General features: G+C 32.1%; 1 protein-coding gene across 2 annotated transcripts; it reads left to right on the plus strand.

Annotated features, from left to right (window-relative positions):
• The first annotated feature begins 2,747 nt into the window (after positions 1 to 2,747).
• Tbc1d8-9 (TBC1 domain family member 8/9) lies at positions 2,748 to 21,828 on the plus strand. Of its 2 annotated transcripts, XM_068773251.1 has the most exons (19): positions 2,748 to 2,909; positions 3,015 to 3,181; positions 3,312 to 3,479; positions 4,002 to 4,092; positions 4,441 to 4,704; positions 4,854 to 5,118; positions 6,866 to 7,068; positions 9,241 to 9,376; positions 9,913 to 10,192; positions 10,347 to 10,540; positions 10,950 to 11,144; positions 11,878 to 12,027; positions 12,862 to 13,050; positions 13,406 to 13,585; positions 14,063 to 14,271; positions 15,986 to 16,110; positions 18,253 to 18,432; positions 19,470 to 19,582; positions 20,933 to 21,828. In XM_068773251.1, the coding sequence occupies exons 1-19, from the start codon at positions 2,866 to 2,868 to the stop codon at positions 21,161 to 21,163; spliced, it is 3,384 nt and encodes a 1,127-aa protein (XP_068629352.1). In that variant the 5' UTR covers positions 2,748 to 2,865; the 3' UTR covers positions 21,164 to 21,828. The 2 variants fall into 2 exon arrangements, with proteins under 2 accessions (XP_068629352.1, XP_068629350.1); XM_068773249.1 differs by lacking the exons at positions 19,470 to 19,582; positions 20,933 to 21,828 and having other exon boundaries at positions 18,225 to 18,354.
• Positions 21,829 to 23,786: the final 1,958 nt, after the last annotated feature.

Raw genomic sequence — 23,786 nt, forward strand, 5'->3', positions numbered from 1 at the left:
AAATGTTACAAATCGATTTTAACTTCAGTAAAAAAATCATTTAAACAGTTATTTGAAAGAATAAAGTTTCCAACTAGATATTATTTATTAAAGATTATCATTGTTTCAAATTGTATAAATTTCGGGTCGGGGTAGCTATATTTATATTTGTTGGTTGGAATATACTTTTCAATTGGTACAAAATTATTTAAATAAATGGTGATTGGTGTTCACTTAATTTACAAATTAAAGAAATATGTTCAATAAAGATTCTGGTCTTAATTTCAAACTGATTGATTAAAATATTTGTATTGTTAATGAAAAAAATTCTGTCACGAAAAATTTTTCAAATTTCTTTGTCTTATTATATTTTGGATTTCGAAATACTGACGTGTTGACGCAACACAATTGTTGACGCAAAAATATTTGTTATTATCGGAATAATATAATAAATAATCATGGTTTTTCCGAAGAATTTGACAGTAATTTATACGAAAGCAGAAGAATATTTACGGAATGCAGAAATTATTGCTGGGTATAATTATCATTTTCACCTTTACAGATTTTCATAAAAGTAAAGAAGCTTATATCCATCCCAGCCATCTTCATTTTTAGACTTTTCGGTATTGAGAACCTTAGAAAATTAGAATTACTCCATACCAAATGAAATTAAACACAGTTGTGTTAAATAAACCGCACAGTTTTTAATGCGAAATTCTTGATGCTTTTTATAATACCTCCGAAATATCTTGAAAGGATAAAACAGTCACGAATTTGTAACTTCTAGTGTAGCAAGCATGACTAATGTAATTGTTAATAGCATTTTAATATCAGAAACTAATGAGATAATCCTTCTTGCCAATAAGTGTAGTAATACTTTGTATCCTGCCTGTCAATACATTTAAGATACCCTTACAGCTGAGTGCATACCTTATGCATAAATTTCTCATTAACTACATTAGTTAAGACCTCACAAACTAGAACATAGTACACCTATCCCCCGATTTACACGGTAGATACGTTCCTGAAAAAAACGTGTAATTCGAAAATTAAAAAAAATTAAGTCATAACCGTGTAAATCGAAAAACCTGCAGAAAATGCATAATTTTGCTATTTAATACTAGTGATTTTTTTTCAATATTTTTAGGTGTACACAGAAATAAAAATAAAATGCATTGACAAAGTTAAAATATTTAATATATTACAGAAACACTGTTTTTTTATTTTAATTTAATTACAGTACATTAAACAGAAGAACAAAAAATAAAACCAAAGATGTTTTATTAACCTTTATCACTGTCAGGAATTGCTCTCATTCTTTTTTTCGGAATCGATGTTTGAAGCAGAAATATTTACATTATGAGTGATGTAATAAAAACGGTTATTAAAACAAAAAAAAAACTTATTTGGAAAACCGTGTAAAAGCGAATACGTGTAAAACAAGTACCGTGTAAATCGGGGGATAGGTGTAATGTTGTAGCGGCAAGAAAGAAAAGCCTCGGCGGTGCTAATAAAAATATTTTTTTAAGGGAAATAAATGAATATTTATTATATTTCAGGAAATCAGGAAGGCATATGAAATTTCCATATACGATTTCAGCAAAAATTGCACAATTTCCTATATTTTATTATATGAAAAATAATAATATTTGGATGTATTATCCATTAGGAATTGTGGTGGGGTTTTACCTTATTACAAAAATTCATACATTAGCCAATTCTGAAGAAAACCAAAAATCTTGGGCTGAAACTCAGAGAAGAGCAGCAGAAAAGGAAAAGCACCATTAAATATTTCCCGTTTACAATTTCGAGAAAAATTTGAAATTACTAGAAAAACATTTAAAAGAATTCATGGAACAAAAGAAAGTATTGAATAGCGCTATTAATTATATTTGGTTGTTTTTTTTTTTTTTCAAAATTTAAATGTGTCCTATTATCATGAGGTCCATTAATATTTACGTTTTTTGGTTGTAATTTGTAATTAAACCACCAACCACTAGAGAATTATAGTAACTTCTTTATTTTGTAACTGACAGTATTTCGTGTACCTTTATAATAAACATATCCGATGTTGAACAACAACTCTGGTAATAAAATTATTAGGTTAGGAAAAGAAATTCTCAATAATACTACAGGCAAAACCATAATTTAAACCTACAGAAATAGATGAATAAAAAGTCAAGACAGAACGTCTTCATATCAAGGCGACAGTTTGTTTATCCAATCTCATTTGCTTCAAAATAAGAGCATTTTATTACAGAAAAATCAATATTCGGCATTCTTCCTTATATAATTGCTTGCGATTAGTTTTTAGATTTTTACGAATAAGTATGTCTGATCTACAAATCAAGTAATAATACTTAATTATTTTCTACATGTGCTAAGTTTTCTTTATAAAGGCTTCAAACGAACTGAAAGTAGTATAACAACCATTCTGAAACAATATTTAAGTTTATATGAAGTTTGCATTGTTTTGCAGTTGCAATTCATTGTTGAAACTTTTAAAGTTTATTTTATTATGTATAAGAAACACATTAAATAGACTTTGTGCGGTGTTATAGTATCTTCAAGTTTTTGACATGAATTGTTACAATGAAATTATGAAAACCATTATTCGATATTTTTATAACAAAATGTGAATGTATACAAGTAATTTATACAGAATAAAATACTTCAAAGGACTTTTTAGATATTTTGACGACAATATTTAATTGCCATTAAATAAAATCAATTGTCATCAACTGTCAATGTCTCAATGTACTAATCTACATCGCCCTTAGTTGTTTTCTGTGTTGTTTTGGAAATATTTTTTTCGTTATGAAAAAGATATTATCGCACGGGGATGATTAACTATATGTACAAAACATATTTCTAAAAACTTTCAATATGTGGGTTAAACCTCAAGAAGTCTTTATAAAAACTGCTCTGTGGTAATTTATTTACTTTAACAATACCTGCTTATCTATTGTGTCAAATGCGATGTTGTATATTTTTATTATTTATTGAACAGTAACAATATGTCATATATTAAACAGGGATTGCGATGAGACAACCTTGTACTTTGTTCTTCAAAGGAGAAAGGGTCATGGAAAATCGAAAGGACTTTCTTCTCTTCTAGTCGGGACTCTTGATAGCGTTTGGGATACGAAACCAGCTCCTTACAGAATATTACATCAAACACCAAATTCTGAAATTTATTATGGTATGTAACCCCATACTATAATAATAAATGAATACATATAATAATCATTGCTGCTTAAATTATATCAATTCAAATTATACTCGTTTAGTAAAAGCTGATTAATAATATGTTTTGGTATGTTTGTTATTAGTTATATCCACAGCACTGACAGAACAAGAAATTCGTCAAGACTGGCAGTGGCTTTTCGAAAATGTGAGCCCAACATTGCATTCATTTGACAACGAGGAAGAAATAACAGAATTTGTATGCTGCAAAATTAATTCAATAATTGCTACCGAACAGGAAAGTTTAACAGAAGGTATAAGCTATGTTATAATATTTCAAATATCAATAGACCCTTCTTGCCCTTGCATAGTTATCCTCATTGTTAAGGGTTGTGAACCCAAACCTTACAGATAATAGCTTTTGCCATTTTAAATTTTTGTAATTTATGGCTAAATGCCTGGAAAATTATAGTTATTAATGCAAGCAGAGGTTATAAAGCTTTGTCTATTATGGGAAATGGGAATTGACTGCAGAATTCAGTGTATAAAATCTGAAATAAATTTTTATTAAGATTGATATTTCTTGTCAATAGCTGAATATGGCAAAGAATAAATAATTACCAATTGATATTATTACCTCAATTTTTTTTAGCATATCACAGTCTTTCCAATAAAATCATTACATTGCTAGCAGTAACAGTATGGATTTGAATTTATCACAATTACAGCATTTAGTTATCCTCAAATATTTAAAATTATTTGAAATTATTTTTAGTAACACATATGAATTGTATAAATATTTGTAAAATAATGAAAGTTTATTTTTTATTTATTAGATGAAGATACTTACAACAAATTTGATTATGAATTTCACCAAAGATTTGCTATGCCCAAAGATGAAAAGTTGGTCTGTTATTACTCATGCAGGTATGTAATGTCCATTACAATATTATTAGGTAATTTTAATCAAAATATGAGCTTACACCCAAATATTTTCTGGAAATTATTTAGACCATAAGCTGATAGATTTGGTGTGGGTACTAGTTGGACCAATGACATGGTTAGGGTCATTGGTTGTTGCTAATTGTGGGTAACACAAGACCAGTCTTTGTGGTGATCTGGGGGGTGGATCATGCTTTGCAGAAGGTGTATATTAACAGACATGATGATGATGTGTTGCTTAAATGTGTAACTACTACCTTTTGTAAAGATGTGTGATGTATAGTCTGTTATATTTTCATTGGGTAATATTAATACATTTGTTTCCTTTGACAGTTATTGGAAAGGCAAAATGCCACGACAGGGATGGATATATCTGTCAGTCCATTACATGTGTTTTTATTCATACATATTTGGAAAGAAAACATCTCTTAAGATCAGATGGGCTGACGTAACTGAATTGGCAAAAACAAACAGCATTTTATTCCCAGATTCGATCAAAGTTGTTACAAGAGATGGCGAACATTATTTCACTATGTTTTTGAAGAAGAATGAAACATTTGCCTTGATGCAACAACTAGCTAATATTGCTATGAAACAGTAAGTATACCAGCTTACTTGAAAATAATTTATCTCTATCTATTAAAAATCCATTACTGTGGATTTTTAATAGCTTGATAAGTTATTTTTGTTATGCTCTATATGATATAACAATTATTGAAAATGATGTACATTATAAATGTTTGTAGATTAATTGACGACAAATCTGGAAGTTTTAACATAGATAAAGAACTTCTGACAAAACTCAGTAAGAATGTTCCCAAAAAACCATCATTTTTGAAAAGAGACTTGGATGCAAGAAAACAATCTAACTTATATACTCTTCGGTTTCGGTTGCCACACACTGAAAAACTTGACGGAAGTGAAGAATGTACTTTATGGACACCCTACAACAAGAGGTACAATTGGGGCAGATTATACTTGTCACAGAATTTTATATGTTTTGACAGCAGGGTGAGTGTAATCTTTCGTTATGATAATAAAATATCCAATAAGTTATTTTAAATAAGCTGTTGCCAATTGATAAGTAACTCAACCAATAAAAGATAATTTTTAATTAGTACAATTTGAATGTACAAGTTATACAAATATGTTTCAATACTTGTTTTTTTTTATTTACTACTATTTGCTTAATTTATTAACAACTTAGAACATGGAACTTGTTAGTAGTATAGTAACAAAATTTCCCTTTCAATACACACAATTTTTTGTGTTAATTTGTTATGCAACGCACCAATATTAATGAACATTTTAATGATATGCGATGCATTGGCAAAATGCACCAACCTATTAATAATTCAATAGATATTCCATTTGATGAGCCTTTCTATGATCCTATACATTGTTAACATATCTTAACATTCTATCAATAAAAAAAATACCATATATAACACCTAATTAAAAATAAATAATTATATTTCTTTTTGTTTGGAATGATGTGCAAATTCATGTATTATACTAAAAGTAAGTGCGCTGATGTAATTAAGATAAAAGTAAAAATAGTTTTGTTAATTAGTTTCTATACATATAGCATATTTTTAAAATAATCTTCAATTCATTAATTTACGATCAAATATCAATGCCTTTGTTTTTAATACTCGATTAGGTCAGATTATGAGTCACGGCGCGTCAGACTCGTGATGCTTGTTCAACTCGAAACATTATTCCGCTGTAGTCATGAAAGTATAATGCTGCTTTGAAACAGAAAACATTGTCATTTGTTTTACTGCTATGGAATTTTTTTGCAAATACAGAAACTTCTTAGATATTATTGGCTTTTAGCTTAGAATAATTTAAGCCTTAAAAATGTAGTTTCCAATATAAAAGTCAAGTTCACTATGACCAGTTTAAAGAATTCTTTTACAATTTAGGAAAGATTGTATTGTTTTCAACGCATGTTTAGACCAGCGGACAATGATGATTCATTATATTCATCATATTATCATTATATTTTCATACGGACGGACTGTAGTTTCTATGTTTTCTGTGTCTGTAGTTTCTTTATATATTAATGATCTCGCTGACAGGATCGTTCTGTTTCAAAATTTTATCTTTGAGGTTTTATATTTTTCGAACGTATCGAAAAGGAAACCATTAAATCAATACAATTAAAAACTGTTGTCTGTATCTTTCATCGTTCCATTTGAGACAAGAGAATATCATATTTCTAAGATATTTCGACAGGAATATTACACAAATTTGCAATACGGTAATATCAAATTAGAGGATTAAAACACACTTAAAAATTAATTTCTTACGTATTGTTATAATTATTATTGAAAAAAAAAACAATATACGAATGTGTTATTAACATTTTTAAAACAAATTTCTATTTATGCTGGAACATCGTATAGTTCGTTCGCGTTAAGTATCTTGTGAATCATCATTGTCCACTTTCAAATCGTAGAACAAAACCGTTGCGTTCGAAAATATGTCTTTGTCTGATAATGGAGTCACTTAGTTTTCTAAATAGAAACGTTATGGTTGGTTACGCACTGAGGCTAGGCCGGCGGACAAGGTTTTATTACATTCTTAACGCGAAGGATCTATTAGTGAATATTTAGTTATAGGTCCTTCGCGTTAAGAATGCAAACAAAATAAATCGATGAATTAAAATACGCACTAGCAATTTGTTTTTATATTAAATTCTTGTTAAGACTTTAATATGTATAATGATTGAATATATGTTTAAATTTATCAGGTAAGACATCTCGTCAGATTGACGATACCACTGCGAAACGTTCATCAAGTGGAAAGAGCCGATTCGGGTGGAACTGGTAGCTCAGCCGATTCTGGCAGCATCCTTATAACGACTGCGCACCACACTAGTTTCCTTTTCGGCAACATATCCGACCGCGACTTTCTCGTACACAAGATATCTGAACTGTTAGCTAAATTGCCCAAGTAAGTTTTATTATATTTACTTTTATGACTTTGCTTTGTTCCGTGCGCGATACTCAAAAACTTACATTATCATTAAACCAATATTTTATTAATCTTTCGTTTTTAAATGAAGCTTGAGCCGAATTGGTATTATCGTTAGATATGGGTCGCATACACAGGGTGAATGTTTAGCTTATTTGCTGTTAATTAATGTATAATACACTCTATCCAAAAATTAAACGTTTCAGAAATAATAAATAACGTCATCACTTTACAAGTGTAATAAATCAAGAAAAAGCGACTTAAAATTCGACAAATATATATTGATTACTAGAGATTGAAATTAATCAATAATTACTTTCCGTTCCTTCAGACTTTATACTGCCTGAAGTTTGTCTTTTTTATTTATTCTTTATCTTTTAGGTTTGTCGCGTTTCTATAGTAAAAATAATTAATTTAACATGTTTTAGATTAATTACTTTATGCAGGGTGTTTGGATATAGGTGTCAAAGTTTTAAAGCTGTCTTTTTACCAAATAAGCTATACATTCACTCCATTTAAAGCTATAACTAAAACATCATGTGTAAGTAATATGTAAAAATTTGCAGACCATTTACCAAAATGAAAATTTAATTTGCATTAATTATAAAAGCATTATGTTTACTATGAGATGTGTCATTCATTACCACATGCATGTAGCATGGGTCTTAATTAAATTGCTACATTATTTACTAATGATATGCATGTTGTTTTCCAGAAGAGTTACTAACAAGGAGTGAACTGGTTGAGTATCATGTCAGTTATATAGAAAATATATGTGGATTTATTATAATTTCTTCTTGATCATGAATGTAATCTTGGTAGAGCCGATTTTTTTCGCTCTATTGCCATTTCTTTATGGAATTATTTGTCAGTACTGTATCCACAACGGCTTTCATTTGATCTGTCTATCGCAAAGTAAGGATGCTCTGGTCCTTAGGATCCTAAGCTATTTACTCTACTTTATACAATAAGAGATAAACTAGATCAAAGTTCGAAAAAAATACATAAGTTTAATTTACTATCACTTATTAAATTACATACTATTCCCTGTAAACAAATATTCCTAAAACCCCACACAACTAGGCTGAACAAATACTATGACCTATTCAATGAATTAACAAGAGATAAATTTACGGTGATTTGAATGCAATGGTTGTATTCACATGAGGTATAACAGCGAAATACCTGCTGAAGGATTTCAAACTGTCAAGAGAGTACATTAGTTCATTTCTGGAATTGGCTTCCAAAGCATAATTAGTAAGATCGATTGAAATTTGGTTAGGGAGGGAGAGAAGCTTGGTTGGTGATGGTGAATGTCAATAATAAGGTCAAAACAACGCGATAGACCCGGACCGTGCGGTTGATGTTTTATCCGTGGAACGTCTCTGCGTTAAGTACTTGATATCCGTAACTATATGAATATTAAAATTAGTTTAAAAGGTGTTTGTTGGATCAAAAGGCCGTCTTTCGGTACATTTTATCCACCATTACGTAAATTGTAATATGGAAATGTGTGTGATAGGGCTTACTTTAAGGGTTAACAGGACCGTTTCTTCTCAATGACAAAAATTTTAAGGTAATGTGCGTAACGAGTTGGTATTACAAAAGTTCGTCATAGACCTATATAGTGTAGGTAGAGGTAGTTTAACATTAAATAAACTCCATATCTCGTTGATGCCAATCCACCAAGTAATAAGTTTTTTTTTAATTCTCTTTCTCTTCATCTCGTATTCTGGACAGGGAAGTACATACTCCTACGTTCACCTTCACTCTCTCAACCTACGCAATTCTTACTTTATTCCCTCTTTCATCCTTCATATTTTCTATTGTTCAACATACAGAAATCACCCATATCACATTTAGGCATCACCTCCTATTCCCCGCCACACTTCCTGTTATACGGTTCTATTATACCTAATTACGTCACCCACCACTCTGCAACAAAACCGCAAGGAAGTGAGGCGGTTCTCCTCTTCAAAGAGAAGCGTTGTTCAAGTAATAACATTGCGATCTCCACAAGAAATTTATGCTTTACTATCATGCAATCATCACACATTAACAAATTTAAAATGGATGCAGAAGGAGCGGGTTAAGCATGGTATTAGTTTATTGTCCCCTTTGTATAGTTTTTTTAATTGCGTGAATGGTCAGTGATTTATACAGGGAGAAGGCGACTCGAGTATTGGATAGAAATGAAGTGGATGCCGACTGGACGCCTCAACCACCGCTAATGACTCTATTCAAGACCCATCAGACTGCCACTATTAAACAGATACAAGAGAAAAAGGTAAGCTGAATACAATGCAATTGTCTCGTGGACGAACTAATTTACCTTTTTGTACTTACTGCTTTTATCATAATAATAATTGGAAAGTAATTTCTGGTCATAAGCTTCTTATAAGAAGTACGACCTAAGTACCGAGACGGTCACATTTCAAAAAAATTTAAGTCGTTTGCGTTAAGAAACCAGTTTGAAAGTCAAGTGACACAGTGATCAATTGAAGGCATATTTTTAAACAACTGTTCTGTCCAACAATTTCATTGCTAACAAAGCATGGTTAGGTCAGCGGACAATTATGATTCATTTCATTCTTAACGCGACTCATTTTTGGTATTTTATTTAAGATTTCGCGAACTTAATGCTTAACGACTCTCAACACGCACTTGCAAGAATTTTGTAAATTCCACTTTAAATAGCTGAACTTTACTCGACGAAAAAAATGTTTCTTCCAAATTTCAAGTCTCGAAGTCTTATGGTTCCAGAGATAATGTGATAAGTCTGTACATAGGTGGAATGACATTTTTTTGTACTGAATTTCGTAGGTTAAACAATGGGAGGATCACATGTCGGAAGTTGGTCGCGGAGTCAGCATGTACCAAACGACTGCCGGCAGTGAGCTGGTGGTCAACGGAATCCCGGAGTCGTTGCGCGGCGAACTGTGGAGCGTCTTTTCAGGGTCTATTCTGCAGAAAGCTCAGAATAAGGGCCTCTACGCGAAACTAGTCAATGAGGCTTTGTCTTCGAAAAATCAAGCCAACGACGAAATTGAAAGGGATCTTCACAGGTCGTTGCCTGAGCATCCAGCCTTTCAAAACGATGTCGGTGCGTAGCTAAAACGTAATTTAATTAGAAAAAAATATGTATGTAATGTAAGATTACTAACTTTTTAATTTTCTTAAAATTCCTTGAGGTAATTATTTGTAAAATTAATTTATAGTCGAATGATATATCGACTTATAAATTCGTTTCGTTTCAGGTATTTCGGCGTTACGACGAGTGTTATGCGCATACGCACTTAAAAATCCAAAGATAGGTTATTGCCAAGCGATGAACATTGTCGCCTCCGTGTTGCTGATATACTGTCCCGAAGAGCAAGCCTTCTGGTTGCTGGCCACTATATGCGAGACTTTACTACCAGACTATTATAATACGAGAGTTGTAGGTGCTTTGGTAAGCACAGATATAAATGATTTTTTAATCCTCCTACAAGCTGATAAAAAAATTAAGTTTTAAAGAGTGAATGTATACCCCTTTTCCTGTCAATTAATGTATGTTTCACCCTAAAAATCAATAGTTTCAGAAATAATATTTATTATTATTATCTGTCCCTGTCTACTTTTTACTGCCAGAAGTTATCAGCCTAACGCATTCCAATAATATTTTTTTCATTAATGTTAGCATATTGCAGAGTAATCACTTTATACAATATGATTAGAATTATTTGTTAAGGCTTGATATAGCTTTAATGTTATATATTTATATTTAATATAATATAAATATAATCATACAAGCATAAACAATCAACCTTTATATATATAAAAGATAACTGTTCTCTAGTTTGCAAATGTGCTAATTACAGGTAGATCAAGGAGTGTTAGATGATCTAACCAAAACACATCTGCCCGAGCTGCACGCGAAATTGGACGAGTTGGGGATGATGAAGATGATCTCCTTGTCCTGGTTTCTTACGCTCTTTATCAGCGTGATGCCGTATGAGTGTGCAGTCAATGTGATGGACTGCTTCTTTTATGATGGCGCGAAAGTTATTTTCCAGGTTGGTTTATGAAAAAAAAAACAAATTTAAATAGATATTAAAGAGTATATAGTTAATGATTATAGATTAATCAGTCGCGTCTGAAAATTTGTGTGTTTCTGATTTATTGTTGTCATATCTGTGTTAAATTTAAGAAAAAAAGTTTTTTTAAATTTTCTTTTCTTCTTAATTTTTCTTTTTGTTGCTCCATGGATTCTCTAGGCTCAAGGGTTCTCATCTATTTATCTACACATAACGCCTTTTAATTATATATACGCACGCCACTTAGTAATTGGTGTATCGCAAATAATTGGGAGCGGGCTTTTTATATTAGTTTGCGGATCTCGGTTCTGTAAGCTCGTTTCCGATGAAGCTGTAAAAGCCGCATGTCAGTAGATTTACTTTTTCCAAAAGAGTAGAAATCAGTAATACTAAAAGTGGCCGAAAATTCTATCTACATACATAAAGGAGTAATGATTTGAAAGTCTTGCTTCATCATCATTGTCATCATTTCAGCCGTAAGTCCGCTGTTGGTCATAGGCCTTCTCCATATTTCCAGTATGACCGGTTGGAATCTAGCGTCTTCCAATGTTGTTACCAGGTCATGTCCATCGAGGTGTGGTCATCATCTTAAGTCCTGCTTGTTTCATGAAAAATTAATAAAAACTACTCGTTTTGTAATTCGATGAATTCCTTGAAAATCTTTCTTTGAGACGAGCCAGCTAGCTTCAACTTTAAATTAAATTGTTTTCAGGTGACTTTAACAATTCTGGACATCAATCGGGAGAAGCTATTGAAGTGCGCGGAAGACGGTCAGGCGATGCAGGTGCTGAGCGACTACCTCGAAGGCATTTACAACGAGGAAGCCATGGCGTTGTCTACAGAGCCTCGTACCGCTGATAAGGTATCTACTAAACTTAGTAATTTATATATTTTTAAAAAGACTAATGAGTAGATGAATTATACAGATAGAATGGTTAAAGGTATAATAGCTTTATATGGGAGAATATAGCACAATTCAAAAATTTTTAATACTTTTCATACCTATTTCTTATCACCCCACATAAAGTGATCACTCTGAAATTTGTTACAATAACTGTTTTTTTTTTTTCATTTGAATGCTACAGGCCAATAACTTATGGCAGTACAAATTCTAGCAGGATAGATAGTAAACAATAATTCATTTAAACTTTTTTCTATATTACCATTCAGTAATTGAATATTTCTGAAATTATTGATTTTTGAATAGGGTGTACAATACATTGACAGCAAAACATTCACCACTTTAAAGTTTTTACATCTATAACCAATCACGCTGAATAGTAATGAATAATTTAACATAAGACTGACGACATAGTTAAGGTCAAGGAAGGAAGTTGTTGGATTCGGGATCTTTGGGAGAAACCTATGCCTTGCAGTGGGCGTCTGTCGGTCGATATGATGAGAATTAAAAAAAAAACATTAAGTATTATCTAGTTCCATTATTTTATTCCATTCTGTTTCATAGTTACCTATGCAACCTTGGCAATATGTAAGATACTAAAAATGGATTGAGGGTATAACATGATTTATTTAAAAATGTTAAATTTTTAAACCTATTTAATTTATTAAAATGATGTAAACATTGTTAATCCGACTGTACTTGCTAAAACAACAACATCAGAGTTAACTATAAATTTAATGCGAGCTATACCAATTATCATATGCCAATACTAACCACTTTTCACTAATATTCCAGACGATTAAGATCCAAGAATTGGTGTACCAATCGTACAGATCGTACGGTGCGACAGTGAGCAGTGAGTGCATAGAGCACCTGCGGTTGAAGCACCGGTTGAGGGTCGTTCGGCAGCTGGAAGACAGTCTGGAGAAGAACACGCTGCGCGCTTTGCAGCAGGACAAGCTTCTAGATCCAGCGGAATTGCAGGTTATCATTTTTTTATTAATTTAATCTGTCTGTTAAAAGACTACGGTGGAGATACGTGCCGGAAATGACGACGAAGGTTCGTCAAGGAGAACGCGATCAGAGGACTAGGTATACGGCATTTTAAAATACATATACATCAACAACTCTCTTCGCGTCGTAGTTACGTTCCAAAAAAACACGACGCAAAGTGAATTAGGATTTTCTATAGCATACCATGTGAAGATCTAAGATAGGTGGCAGGGTTACGAAAATACTATTTTTATATTATAAAAGAAAATTCAACAAAGTAAACGTTTAAAAAAAAAAGTTTTAAGCCTTATTAGATATGAACTTAAAGATTGCGTAATATTTACAGGAACTTTTGAGCGTTATTCGCGAAGAGCTGTTTTGGGCAAAGCGAGTGCCTTGCGAGCGTTTGGAGGCTCCATACGAGGCGTATAGGCTCGACTACACGCAGTTCAAGACTTTGTTTACTGCCCTATCTCCGTGGGCCAAGGGCGAGTATGCCGACGCGATCACCGCGAGGATGTTCAAGGTAATTAAAAAACATTACTACGTATACAATGTGTGTATGAAAAAAATTGTTCATGTATATATCTTAATGCAATTTATACCAGATTTTGCAGTTAGTTCAATGAACGCTTGCCTTTGAAACAGATTTAAAATGCAGTTTTTAGTAAGAAACATTTAGTAAGAAGATAAGATAACAATAAAAACTAGATTTTCATTCAGTTATATATATCACATTCTTTATCCAAAATAATAATATGTTTCTTTTTGTATATTTTATGTAATGAGTGGCAATATTTTTATTATATGGTTAAAATTAAAATAAAATAAAAAACTACTAAATGCTGGTTTCTTTGCATGCTTGATATATTTTATTTAGTTATCGCGACATTTCAACAACAAGAAAACTTCTCTCTTACGTGACTTTCATAAATGCCTGCTGACATATAACTGCTACTATACTTGTAAATGATGATAGAGATTTTACTTGTAAACAATACAGCTGATGGACAAAGACGAGGACGGTCTGGTGAGCGCGCGCGGGCTGAGCGTGGCGCTGGGGCTGAGCGCGCGAGCTGACGCCCAGCGCCGCCTGCGGGCGCTGTACTGCGCACACGCACCGCCGCTACTGTCGCCCCTCGACCTGCGCCCAGCGCGCTACACCGACACCGGCGAAGAGCTCGCCGCCGACGCCATCTCCTTCTTTGACAAGTACTACTCTTAACTTTTACTTTATAAAAGTTTATATTATTCCTCGAGGAAGAATACTTTTTGATACCTTGTAACACAACCTTATAATTTTTGGTGGAAAGTGGTGTGTTATGGTTAATGAAATATGTTAATTTTGGTATTAAGTGTATTAATTTGTAATTTGTTCGATAGCATAAATAAAAAAATTTGATTCAAGATTGCACAGTCTTGCTTTAATCTTAGATTAAACATGGTTTACTTATGTTAACTTATTTAACAACAAAGTATAATACATGCACTATTGAATCTAGTTTTAGCATTTTAAGTAGTAAACTACCACCGGCTAAGTATGCTGATCTGCTGAGTAAAGCCGGCTAGAAACTCAACAGATGCCCTTTTAAATGAAATCTAATAATGTTTGATTACTATTAAACATTGTTAAATTTTATTGGTTACTATGTAAATGGGTAACAGAATTCCATACATTTTGGTTAACTCAAAACTTAAATGCTATAAGATCTATTTATAATATATGTTTAATTTTAGATTTAAAACTATGAAACGGAAGGTTTTAGATATCTTTTGTAACATTAAAACAAATTTTTGTCTTAGATCAGCTTGAATTGGATCAAATTACTTCAAGACTCTAAGACTTAGGAGTCCTATCAGAGTATATATTGACACCGGGCTTTTATTGCTGCCCTGAAGGTCACTGCAGATCCTTGTGGGTTAGAGGTGGCAGGGCACAATGGGCAACTAACCTGAGACCTCTTATAAAGCGATAAGAGCTAATGTGATTTATTTTATTTATTTATTTTTTATTTAACAGTTTATTGTACACAATAAAAACACTAAAGTAACAATACAAATATAACTGACACAACAGGCACTACTTATTTCTAACCAGAAATTTCTTCCAGTAGGACTACAATTTTAATCGTGATTTATTTTAATCGATTTATCTATCAAATTAGCAACCAAATAACTGATAGAGGTTTTGGTTGAGTCACTAGAGCAGTAACGGCGAACGTATGATACGCATCAGTCGATATTTGACACAATAGACGCCTACTGTAAAAATATCTATGGGGAGATACCATTATTCCACGCTTGGCAAGCAGATTGGCGATCGCTGTGTAGTATTACTGTACGTAGAAACGCTGCTGCTTAAATCCGCTGAAATTTGTTTGTGAGCATAGACAATCCTATATAATTAATGCATAAGATTGCGGCCCTGGAATCGAACCCGCGACCGGTCGCAAGTCTTAATTCTCTACTGCTGGGCTATCTATAGTACTGAGGCGCGATTTTATTTTTGTAATGCTTTTTTAATTTTTGAATGAATATTCAAAGTATTTGTCTCTCATAATTGCTAGAGTCGGTAGTTAATAATAATATTTTTATAACATGAATAATAATTAATAATATAATTCTGAAATCAGACGTTATGTTTTTGTACAATGATATCGTGTACTAATTAAGTAAAATTAAACAGAAATGTAAATAGTGGCTTTTAAAATTTGTGATTTTATTTACAAAAAAATTACAAATAGTATCTTTAAATTTGTCATATGTGACAAGTCACAAAAATCGTGTTTCGATTTTTTAATATTTTATTATTGTCAAACTGAGCTCAAAAGCTTCGTCATCAATGGCCTGAAGCAACCAACTAATAAATTAACAAAAAAATGTTTAAAGTTATTTATATATAATAACGATAATAATTTTTTTTTAGTATGGATAATCCGTCCACTCCAGAACCGAATGTCAATACTACGGGCATGCAGCGCCCCGTAAGTGAGGTGTGCTATGATGGCAGCTATATGGACAGGTCCACCGACAGTGCAACCAGTCAATTGGGTAACTTTTTTTCTTACATATCCTTTATAGGCGAAGCACTTGACGCCTGTATTGCTTGATCATAAACGATAATGAAGCCTAAGATGGTACATGCTTTACCAGAAGAAACTCATTCACACTTGTCTTGAATATTCCTAAGTTATAATTGTCTGGAAACAAGCCGGTAGGTTGTTCCACATCTTGGCTATTCGCATTATAATAGTATTAACAGCAAAACACTTATTTGTCTTCATAATAACTAACAGATCACTTCCAATCATCACAACAGCCTTAGAAGCCTTCCGCTGCTGGACATAAGCCTTCCCATAGATTTCCAATAGTTCATACATTCATGATTACACTGGGTACAGGCCGATTCTTACTGGACATATACCACTCTTGAATTAAAAAAGCTAAATGTTATTTTATTAAATGCTTATATAGACTAGTTTAAGAATTTATTCAAGACCTATGTTTTTGCAGTATATTTTTTGTGCATTTATTTCAGGAAAATTGTAATCAATAATTACAAAATAGTTTTTCCTATTAAACCTTTTATAAATAAATGTGATGCTTTTTCCACGTTAATATATATCTATATAAATGTATATAAGTGTGTGTATGTGTGAATGTATATATATGTGTATATATATATATATATACTAGCTGATCCCGCAAACGTTGTTTTGCAAAAAAAAAATAATTAACAAATGTAAGATAAGGGTTTATCGTAGAGGGGTAAAAATTTAGGGTTGTATGTATTTTTGTTTGCTGTATCGTAAAGAAATAAAAACAAAAAAAATCGTCAAAAAATTAAAAAAAAAAATTAAGGTTGAACAACCCTTATCACTTAGGGGTATGGAAAATAGATAGTGGCCGATTCTCAGACCTACTGAATACGCATATAAAATTTGGTAAAAATCGGTCGAGCCGTTTCAGAGGAGTTCAAGTTCGAACACCGTGACACGAGAATTTTATATATTAGATATATATATATAGCTAGGATGGAAGCTGTAATCATTGCTGCAATCGTATCGAAACGCTGCTCGATTCAAATCAGCTAAATATCTTGTTCTGCGTCGCACATTATCTATTTGTTGCCTTCCGTTGTTCGCTCGACGATTCTGCATTGCCAACCGAGCTGTTTCACGGGCTGCTTCACTTTGCTCTCGTGATTGAGAAGCACGAAGTCGAGCCATACGTTGTATGTTCACGTGCAATTTCTTGTTCTTCTTCAGTCCTTTCATTTGCAGTATTTTGTATTCTTCTTGCATTACGGCTTTGTCGGGAAAGATTCGATCGTCTTGGTCGCGGCATTATTAATTAAACATCACTTCACTTCAATCCACTTGTTAATTATTTATTTAATAGAAATAGTTTTAATATTGATTTCTTACAAATATCAAATTGTCATCCATACATAGCTGTCATTTTACGTCAATTACATAGCCGTCATTTGCGTTTTGTTATTCCAAGTCTGATTCTTTTTTGTTATACCACGTTTTATAGACTGACGTTTCATGTCAAGTCACACGGGAACGCTGTCGAACGGAATAAAAAGTATCCTATGTCCATCTCCTGGCTCTAAGCTACCTCCCTACCAATTTTCAGCCGAATCTGTTCTGCCGTTCTTGAGTTATAAGTGGTGTAACTAACACGACTTTCTTTTATATATATAGATATATATATATATATATATATATATACATATATATATATATATACTCTACCTCTTAATAAGCGACTATAAGAAGCTTACTTCATAAAATTATTGATTACTGACAGATGTTCTTTCTATATATATATATATATCTTAGACCGTCCTTTTCTTAGTTTTAAATCTAAAATTGAAAATATATTATTAATTAAATCTTATAAATAGCTTACAAAAGTTTTACGTAGTTGAAATGAGTGGAACTTGGTTTGTTGGCTCATTTACATAGTTTACATTATAATGTATACAGTAAAAATTGTTGGATTTCTTTTAAAAAGTAACTACCGAGTTATTGATCGGTTTTTCTCAACAGATAAGCATTTTGAGCCAATGGTAACTGTAAGTTACCCATAATGTTAAAATAATTGATTCAAAAGCGCGCATGTAAATGTCTACTTAAATGAAAATATTTTAAATTCAGAATTTAAAGACATGATGGTGGAATTTAGAGTGCGAGGCGGCGGCAGTGCGTGAGTGTGCGTTGGCAGGGCTGCCAGCGGGCGCGGGCACGCCGTCGACGCCACGCAGCGCTCCGCCCCTGCCTCGCGCCCACCTGCTGCGCCTGCTGGCCACACTGCATGGTCTCACCGAGCACAGCGCGCCGCTGTACGAGGCCGTCGCACGTGCCGGTACTTACACACACACACATGACTTCCTTCTTGGATTAAAATTTGTATATTCTTACATGAAAGGGCGACATTATGCCCGGGCCGCTTAAAAACAATAACCGACCATAGGTACATTGCTTTGAAGAGAGATATTCGACGCCGTTCGTGGCTGACAAGTTTGTACATGTACTTTAGGTTGTGATAACTAGAAGGCGCTGTTTAACACTGACTGCCACGCCGAAAACATTTGTTTCGCCCAAGACGCCACGGCATTTTTTCGGCGTTTATCTTTTTGGTGGTCACCGACGACCTTTAAAATTTAGGCGTTTTATAAAACGAAAACGACATAAATACGGCATTAAAGTTTTCAATTTATTACTTTCAAATATATTTAGAAAAAAACCCAAATGAACCATGCGTAACTCTCACAAGTGTTGTTATGAATCCATGCAACAATATTCTACATAGGGGGGACCACACGATTTAAGCGGATAACTGGCACAGTAGTATCAATTTGGCTGAAAAATTAATCGATTACAATACCAAGGTGACCACATATTGTCCTGATTGTATTGATGCGCCACATTTGTGCTTCACCAAAGTGCACCATTAGATGCAAGATTTATTCTAACATTTTTTTATTTCGAAGTATATTTTATATATTTGTCATATTCAAATACACTAAATCTCGATTTTTATTTAGTTTCCTACAATTGAAACTTGAAAGGCTCCAGTTACCAATCACAACCGTGGTGTCACGGAACAAATCGTTGACTGTCATATATGACCAACATGTCAGTAAAAGTGGTAAACTTACTTTTGAGTTGTAATTTTATATGCAATTTAACATTATTATATTTGACCATTGGCATATTACAGCATCATTGGCTATTGCAGTTAAGTATTACTATATTACTATAATTCTACCGACACCGCTATACCGCGCCTAAGGCATGCGTGAGGCGACATTACACTTTTTCCCTCGCCCCCCACCACACTGCGTTTTTGTACAGTGGTTTTTAGTAACAGTATAGTTATTTGAGTTTTGGTTATACCAGGTACGCTGCTACTTCAGCTAGGCGAGCTGACCCGCCGGCCAGAGTTGGGTCGTGAAATATCGCAGGACAGCCTTTACCTTGCAGCCGCGGCCAAGCAACCGCCTGCCGCGCAGGTACTGAATATCGCCCATTAACAATAAAGATCACATCTAATATATAAAATTCTCGTGTCACGGTGTTCGAACTTGAACTCCTCTGAAACGGCTTGACCGATTTTTACCAAATTCTACATGCGTATTCAATAGGTCTGAGAATCGGCTACTATCTATTTTCCATACCCCTAAGTGATAAGGGTTGTTCACCCTTAATTTTTTTTTCTAATTTCTTGACGGATTTTTTCGTTTTTATTTTGTTATGATACAGCACACAAAAATACATACAACCCTAAATTTTCACCCCTCTACGATCAACCCTTATTTTTTATTTGTTAATTAAATTTTTTTTTTCGCAAAATAACGTTTGCGGGTTCAGCTAGTATTCATATACATATTTAACTAAAATAATTATATCATGTAACAAAGAAAGTACTGGGTGGCGTTAGTTGTATTTTGCATCACGCTATCATTTGTACTACATAGATAGACAAATGTTTTGTATTTCTTCCTAGAGACATTTCGATGAAGCTGCACAAAGCCTAGATCAGCTAGCAGCATAACTTCAAATACATCAAATGGCCTAGAGACAACTAGCTAAAGTAGTGCATTGACTCAGCTGACTTTCGTACTAGCGATACTACAAGGGATTGACATTTTAAAAGGTCACATAATGGTGGAACTCTCAATTGATAATAATAATTACTATGTGTCGTAGATTTAGGTACATAACTACACGTAGACAAGATTTAAATGTCAAAAGTGTTATATTAAGGGGTAGTAAACATTTTATTTTGTGATAGAATTATAAAATTTTAATGTTGTTAGTGAGAGATATGTTTTCGGACCACATTTAGTCTACATATTTAAAAGCGTTATCAGTATTTGCTGTTTTAATGAAGCTAAGGTTCATTTTGGTGATAACCTAGGATCATTTATTTTTATAAACTTGACAACAATTTTGAGAAAATAAATAATAAAAAAGATAAATATCAAGGAAACTAAATTAAATTTGCGAAAATTAATCTATTCATGTCATGGGGTCTGGTTATATGGCGAAAAATTATACAGTACAAATACTTCTGTTTCATAAAATTTTCTATCGATTTTCTTAAAAGTTTGTTTTTTATATTAAACACCTTAATACTAGTATTTGAAGTCCCAGATACCATAAAATGCCTTCGACATGTGTACATAGTTCCTTTTGTTAATTTAACTATTGGCAAATGCTAGAAGCTGCCTCCATAATTTTCTTGATAAAATGATTTTAGGTGTCTGCATACGTATATACATCAACGATAAAACATTCGCCGATTTTTGTTCACCATCGAGCTGTAACATGGTATTGATTATATTAAACTAAATTCACAGCTGGATCCAAACGGTAACAAAACTACGGAACAGGATACGTCTTCAGCTCTGCCGTCGCCGACAAAGGAAAATGATCCCTCTTCCGATAGCCAATGGTTCATAACGCTTGAGCAATTTCTGGCTACAATGCTCTCTGAGCCAGCGCTAGAGGAATACTTCAACAAGCAAGTGCCATTAATGCCGTTGCTAGAAGCTCTGAGACAACGAGATCGCTCGCAGTCAATATCATAGCTAATCAAACAAACAGAACTTAAGCCTTAAATATCACCAGTTATTTTGTCTTCATCCACCCTGCGTATTGTATCATTGCTTTCAAAGCATCCCATGCTATACGAAAACGCCGATATAGCTAATATATATTAGCTAACATTTCAGCTTAAACTAAAACTTTACCAAAGTTGCCTATACAACGAATCGTTTATTAATGATATTAACATTTCGAATATTTGTATGCATAAATGTCTGATGTTACGGAAGAAATTATAGAAACATTTTTGATTCCGGAATTCTTTCAAACAAACACAAGTGTCATAAAATACCGTGCTTCAAATTATCGGACACAAGCTATGAAAGGACTCAAACATTAGTGTTATAATTCTTTTTTGTTCCATAATATTGAACAAATAAACGAAGGTTATAGAAGAAGTAGCAAAAAATTATTCGATTTAGAAATCCCGGAATTTTCGGAACCAAGAATGTGTTCCATAATGGCCAACACATAAAATGAGTAAATGTAGTGAACATTTCTATAATTAAGAACTTAAAATCTAACGATCCTGATATTCCGGAATTTTTGGATAGAAAAATGTGTTCCATATTATAATAGCCAACTCATAATGTGAGTTAATGTACATTCATTTCTATAATTTAGAACTCAAAATATACAGATCTTGATATTCCGGAATTTTTGGATAGGAAAATATGTTCCATATTATAATATCCAACACATAAAGTTAGTTAATATACATACATTTTTAAAATAGAAAACTCAAAATCTATTGATCCAGATATTCCGGAATTTTCGGATACAAAAATGTTTTTTATAATATAATTGTCAACATATAAAACGAGTTAATATACATTCATATCTGTAATTTAGAACAAAAGACCTCTTAATCCAGATATTCCGGAATTTTCGTTTACAAAAATATGTTCCATAATAGCAACACATAAAATGAGTAAATGTACATTCAATTCTATGTAATTTAGAATTTAATATTTATTAATTCATAAATCCCGGAATTTTGTTATATAATATTGTATTTCATAATAACAAACCTAAACATAATTATATGTACATTCAAATAAAAGTAATTTAATCGCATCAAAAGCGAGATTTTTGGTATAAAAGTGCTTTCTATGATAAGTCAACAATTCAACTTTAGACAATTATGCATCCAAGTATTCGATTTATCTGAGATTTTGAAGCCAAAATTTTTTTAATCGTGAACATTTAAAAAAAATAGTGTCAAATAAGTGTTTAGTTAAAGACTTTCTACTAAAACAATTTAGGGAACAATTTGTGCATTAAGACCTCCGTGTGAATATAACATAACTTGCTGAATTATTCAGTGATTTGTGATTTTAATTTTATTTCCTTTATTATTCTTTAATAAATATTCATACTATATATGCATAGTGCAATAAACGAGGAACACCTATATAACTACAATTCTAAACTTAACAGGTGAATCTGGTGAACTTAGTCAACATTTATTTTTTAATAAATGTATAATTTTTTTAAGTTGATAACATTCCAATTCATCGATTGCGTGAATAATAATTTTTTTTTAATATTTAGTCACTTTAGATTGTAAGCGGACAGATATATTTAATCTGTAGAATATAAGTTACCACATTTTTGTTATCAACAAATCGTATTCATGTTAAATGGTTGAATTGAATATAAAATAAAAATGTTGCAATAAGTACAAATCATATATTTTTATGCTTGGTCATACGCAATAAAAGTTAAATAAAATATATTGCTTCTGTATAAAATCTAATTGTTGTTTAAGTAATCTGTCAGGATATTAAAAAATGACGGTTTAATAATAAATATAATCTTCGATATTTTTTTCTTTATTTTCAATTATTCCACAATTTTAAGTTTGAATTTTAGCAATGAAACTGATTTTTAAATCCGTACATCAAGTTAATACACAAATATTTATATATAAGTGATATGAAGCAATAAATTACAAATAAATGTTATTTCAATAAATAGAAGCTTTGAAATAAAATATAGCGGTTCACAGAAAATGAAATTTGCTCTTTATTTTGTAACTACTGAACTATTTTGACTACTTATTTGAATATGATATTTAAAACGAACTAATGACACGTGATTTTATTTAAAACTTTTATGCATTACATTAAACGAAAAACTTTAACTATATTGGTTCTCTAGTACTCATTAAATAATATCTATAGATAAATCAAAATATTTCCGTAGTTACTAAAAGAACTTAATTATTGCTTCAAATACGTAATATATGGTGCTTACAGTATGAACATTATATAAAATACAGCTTACAAATATATATACTTTCACATAAAACATATTTTAGGATATTAATATAATCTTTTATTGAAATTGCATATATTTTTATATTGCAAACATTGTACTATATCTAGCTTAAAATAAAGCGCACGTGTTTATAACTAAACTTAATAAAAAAATCGAATTGATGAAGAAAAATCTACTTTGGTAATAATAAATGGACTACCGTTCAACTGTAATGATAAACTAAATCTTTTATAACTTTAAATAAATTTAAGATAATAAGTTCCGCAATTAACATTTGTTTATTTAAAAACTTGCCATACGCCTGCATTTTTAAAGAAAAATAAA

Source organism: Battus philenor, unplaced genomic scaffold (assembly GCF_028537555.1).
Source record: "Battus philenor isolate CCGP_79_NKW_IND1 unplaced genomic scaffold, ilBatPhil1.0.hap1 SCAF_6, whole genome shotgun sequence".
Classification (NCBI taxonomy): domain Eukaryota; kingdom Metazoa; phylum Arthropoda; class Insecta; order Lepidoptera; family Papilionidae; genus Battus; species Battus philenor.

Coding starts and splice junctions, on each gene's coding strand:
- Tbc1d8-9 (XM_068773251.1), top strand. CDS start 2,866: ATGTGGGTTAAACCTCAAGAAGTCTTTATAAAAACTGCTCTGTG. Junction 3,182..3,311: donor AAATTCTGAAATTTATTATG/GTATGTAACCCC, acceptor GTTTGTTATTAG/TTATATCCACAGCACTGACA. Junction 5,119..6,865: donor TTATATGTTTTGACAGCAGG/GTGAGTGTAATC, acceptor TAAATTTATCAG/GTAAGACATCTCGTCAGATT.